Source organism: Drosophila guanche, unplaced genomic scaffold (assembly GCF_900245975.1).
Source record: "Drosophila guanche unplaced genomic scaffold, DGUA_6, whole genome shotgun sequence".
NCBI classification, from domain to species: Eukaryota; Metazoa; Arthropoda; class Insecta; order Diptera; family Drosophilidae; genus Drosophila; species Drosophila guanche.
The window spans coordinates 6,107,323-6,111,627 of record NW_022995750.1 but is presented as its reverse complement, the minus strand read 5'-3'; the positions used below and the strand labels follow the sequence as shown (position 1 = coordinate 6,111,627).

At 50.0% G+C, this 4,305-nt stretch overlaps 1 protein-coding gene across 1 annotated transcript; it reads left to right on the top strand.

Annotated features, from left to right (window-relative positions):
- Positions 1 to 460: 460 nt before the first annotated feature.
- Positions 461 to 3,637, top strand: LOC117586376 (coiled-coil domain-containing protein 39). Its single transcript, XM_034276404.1, has 3 exons — positions 461 to 872; positions 933 to 2,889; positions 2,950 to 3,637. The coding sequence occupies exons 1-3, from the start codon at positions 621 to 623 to the stop codon at positions 3,618 to 3,620; spliced, it is 2,880 nt and encodes a 959-aa protein (XP_034132295.1). The 5' UTR covers positions 461 to 620; the 3' UTR covers positions 3,621 to 3,637.
- The last annotated feature ends 668 nt before the right edge of the window (positions 3,638 to 4,305 follow it).

Below are 4,305 nucleotides of genomic sequence, written 5' to 3'. Positions count from 1 at the left end.
TACACACCAACAACAAATACAACAACAATTGCTATATAAATAATAACAACAAAAGAACAACAACAAGAAAAATCAAACAAACAAGATGCAAAATAAATAAAAATACAACAAAAAAATGTATTAAATTATGAGCGCAGTGGTGCGTAGTTCTTTTAATGAATTTTCTAGGTGCCGACGTTTGAGCATACTCCTTTGAAGGGGAGAGGTTCTTATGGGATTTCTGAGCATACTTTTCTCATTATGATTTAGCTCATTAGACAAATAATTAGGATAGGAGTCTGTCTTTGCTCGTGTCAATCTCTTTCAAAAGATTTAAAAGCTGACCAGCAGCTAGTTGTTGAAATCCGAACTGAGGATAGCATTTGATACTACTAAAAGTTCCTAAGTTCTACCAAGAAAGGAGCCAATTGATTGATCGATTGGTTGATTTCCCAACAAAACGTTTCCCTGGGTAACACCTGGTTGCCAATGAAGCGAACATGGAAACCGAAATATAAATCAAAAATACAAATCAGAATAGTCTCCAGAATAGCTCCAAGCAAACACACACAAAAATCGGAAATCCAATAAGTTTTAGAATATTATTTGACCCTCTCTAGAGGCAGCAATTCCCAATTAAAATGAATGAAACGGACGACATAAAGGCGGCATCGCTGGATGACTTTAAGATGGAGGCAATGGCCTCCATGGGTTGGACAGTGGATGCTGATATACCCATGGCTAATGCCGAGAATCTGGCCATTCTCAAGGAGCTGGAGGGCATGAGGCTCATGAAGTTGGAACTGATGCATTACATGAATATGCTGGATGAGCGGGATCAGGCGGTGGTTAGGCATGCCAAGAACATTGAGGGAACCATCCAGCAGAATGAGGTAAGTAGAAATAGAAAATAGAGCTGCAAGGATAACCAAGGATTTGTAACCCCCCTGCAGACCCTGTACAATTCACTGCAGAAGGATGTGGTGAAGGAGGCCCACAGGGTGCAATTGGTAATACTGGAGCGCCACAAGATCAAGGAGGATCTGCGCAAGACCCAGAAGGAGCTGGAAGAGTACACCGAATATGCAGAGTTCACACAGCGCAAGATCTGCCTGAACAGACGGGAGATCGATGATCTGACATCGCGCATCAAGAGCGCCAAGACCACGCTGATGGAGTGGACGGAGGCCATGGAGGATGGCAACAAGGGGTACCAGTTGATAGAGAAATACTATCTGGACGATCAGCAGAAGGCCCGAGAGTTGAACACGCGCCGCCAGCAGCTCCAGGCGGACATTGACAAGCGTCGCAAGTTGGTCGTCCAACTCTACGACGAGCAGAACACCCTCGAAAAGAACCTGGAGCGAACGGCATGTCTGTACCGGGCGGCCCATGTGGAGCGCCGCCAGATGGTGGAAACGTGGAAGAACGCCGTCAATCAGATGACCCAGCGCGAGAATGACATCCAGCGCAGCGAGTCCGAGTGTGCCATGCTGATGGAGGAGGCGGGCACCATCGCCCAGCAGTACAAGCAGCAGGACCAGCAGTTGGACGAGGTCATCGAGAACAATCGCCAGGTGGAGTACGGCATCGAAGCTCTGAATACCGAAACATCGGACATGAAGAACCTCATCCAGCAAGTGATTGATGCGGCCATACTCAAGGATCGCGAAATCGACTCGCTGCGCAAGGAGCTGGAGAATCTCTCCAACCGGGTGCACGTGCAGCGCATGGAGAATCGGAATTTGGTCAAGCAACGTGAGGCCAAGAAGCAGGAGATCGAGGGCTTTACGGCTGCGATGGAGCAGGTGACGGGGCGACTGAAGTCGCTCGAAAACAAGGCCCTGAATGCCGATCAGCGACTGAAGATACTCGAGGATATGATGGAGAGCGAGGAGGAGATGCTTAAGAATCTCGAGAAGGAGCAGCAAAAGGTCAATGATCTGCTCTTCCGCACCCAGCGACAGGTGACAGAGCTGAAGGACGAGGAGAAGACCCTCCAAGTGCAAAACGATTCCCTTGCCTGCACACTGGCCGCGCTGAAGCGAAACCAGCGCCAGGTGAACCACGAGCTGCAGCGACAGACCGAGATCCACTACAATCTGTGCTTCAAGTTCCTGAAAGTTGAGCGTCGCTACGCCCTGATGAGTGGCAGCCAGGACGATCCAGAGGTGGAGGAGCGCAACCTGAAGATATTGTCCAATTTGGAGCATGAATACGAGAAGCTGCAGCGTCTGATCGCCACCACAGAGGCGCAGAACAAGAAGCTCAACTACAACATGAACAACATGGTCATCCAGTACAACGCAGACGAGAAGGAGCTGGACATGGTGAGGTTCAAGATCAAGGAGGCGCAGGTCTACTGCGAGGGCACCGTGAAGCGACTGCGCATGAATCGCTTCGAGAACTCCGAGCGGATTGTCGAGCTGAATATGGTGAAGATGCGCTGCAGCGACCTGGAGATTGGCATCGGCGGCTGCGACCAGGGCTCGTTTGACTTGGAACAGCATCGCATCATCTTCCAGCGGGCCATCAAGGATCGGACTGTGGAGCTGCGCAGCCAGGAGGATGTCCTCCAGCTGAAGCGCAAACATCTCAACGAGGAGCTGAGCACCCTGAAGGCCGATCTGGGCGAACGCAGGAAGCAAATCGAGGCCATGCGCTCGCGCTTCGAGCTCACCTCTCGCCTGCTGGGCAAGAACGATGATGGCTCTCTTGTGACCAGCACCCAGCTCAAGGTGGAGAGCGCCCAGAGCCGACAGCTGATGGCGGACGAGGGGGATGCCCTGAACAAGAAGGTGCTCAAGGCCGAGCAAGAAGTGATTGCATTGGAGAATACTCTGCGACAATTCGATCGCTCCAACAATAACTTTCGCAAGACCTTCGAGCCAGCGGACGAGAACTCAAAGGGTGAGTAATCATATCTAACGATTGTCTTGCTAATCATTTTCATTATCTCCTTTTGGGAAGATCGGGAACGTGCCGAAGCAGAGTTGAAGCAATTGGAGGAAGCCTACGCCAGGGATGTGGCGACATTGAAGCAATTGCGCTGCAAGAAAAATCGATATGACCAGAAGCTCACGGCCTTGAAGGGCGAGGAGGATGACCTGATCACACGCCTCGAAGGGGCCAAGAGACAGCGGGGAGAGCACACCGAGGAGCTGGAGAAGCTGCAACGGGATCTGGACGATCAGCGGACGAAACTGGAACGGGCGAACCGTGAGATTCGCATGCAGCTGCGAGAGATCAAGCAGCGTCCGATCAGTGAGGATTTCCTGGAACATTTTGAGCGAGATCTCAACCTGCAGGAGCTGGAGGCGCGCAACTCCAAGGCGCTGAACATGCTGGTGGACATGGCCAACAGCGATGAGAATGGTCCCGAAATCATTGACCAATTACTGCAGAAGGGCCTCAAGCTGCCCCAGCACTTGAAGCGCACTCGCAGCTGTGTGTCCTGGAAGACTCCCTCGTCGTCGTCTCAGGATGCTGGCTCCTACATCAGTGCCGCGGGCAAGGGCTTCCTGGCGGGCATCAGTGCCCGTTCCTCGGCCTCCGACTTAAGCTCCCTCAAGGATGATAGCTCCAGCGCCTCTGTCTCGGGTGTCAGCATTATATCCCTCGAGTTTCCCAAGCTAAAATGATTTCATTTGTATTTTAACCCATTTGTTTTGTTTCTTTTGGTACTATGATATCATAATTACGAATTTATTTTATTTTCTCCGGTCCCAGGCCCGGTCTTCAGTTGCTTGGCCATCGAACTGTTTACAAATCGGAACAGCAGGGAAAATGCGTTGCCAAAGCAGGCCCCAAAAAACAAGAGGAGAGAGCGCCAACCATAAAAATAGCAACCCAACAAATCCCAAGAAATTGTGCTAATAGATACTATATCGGTACGTGAGTGTAGCCTAGGGTATGCACATTTCTTATAAGCAAACAGCCCATGAATACCCTTCTGGCGGCAGAAGGCTACATCCATTTTCCACTTACAACTAGAGTAATCAAGTACGAGTGGTTATCCTCTAGATTTACTTGAACCCCATGGCAGTGCCATGTGTCTAAAATAATAAATTGCTGCTGGCTTTTAAGTAATCTGGCAAATGGCATAAACATATCATATACACATTCGACTGGCCCCTTCCCTTAGATGAGTTACAAAGACAGCCACAAAGGCAACGAGGCCGTTGCAACAACACAAAATATATCGGACAAATGCTATATCTATATATACAGTCTTTCAGAGAGCGAGCAGAGAGAGAGAGAGAGAGAGAGAGAGCTCGAATCGAATCGGAACGAAACGAAACGGGAATGTTGGAGAGATGTGAGGAT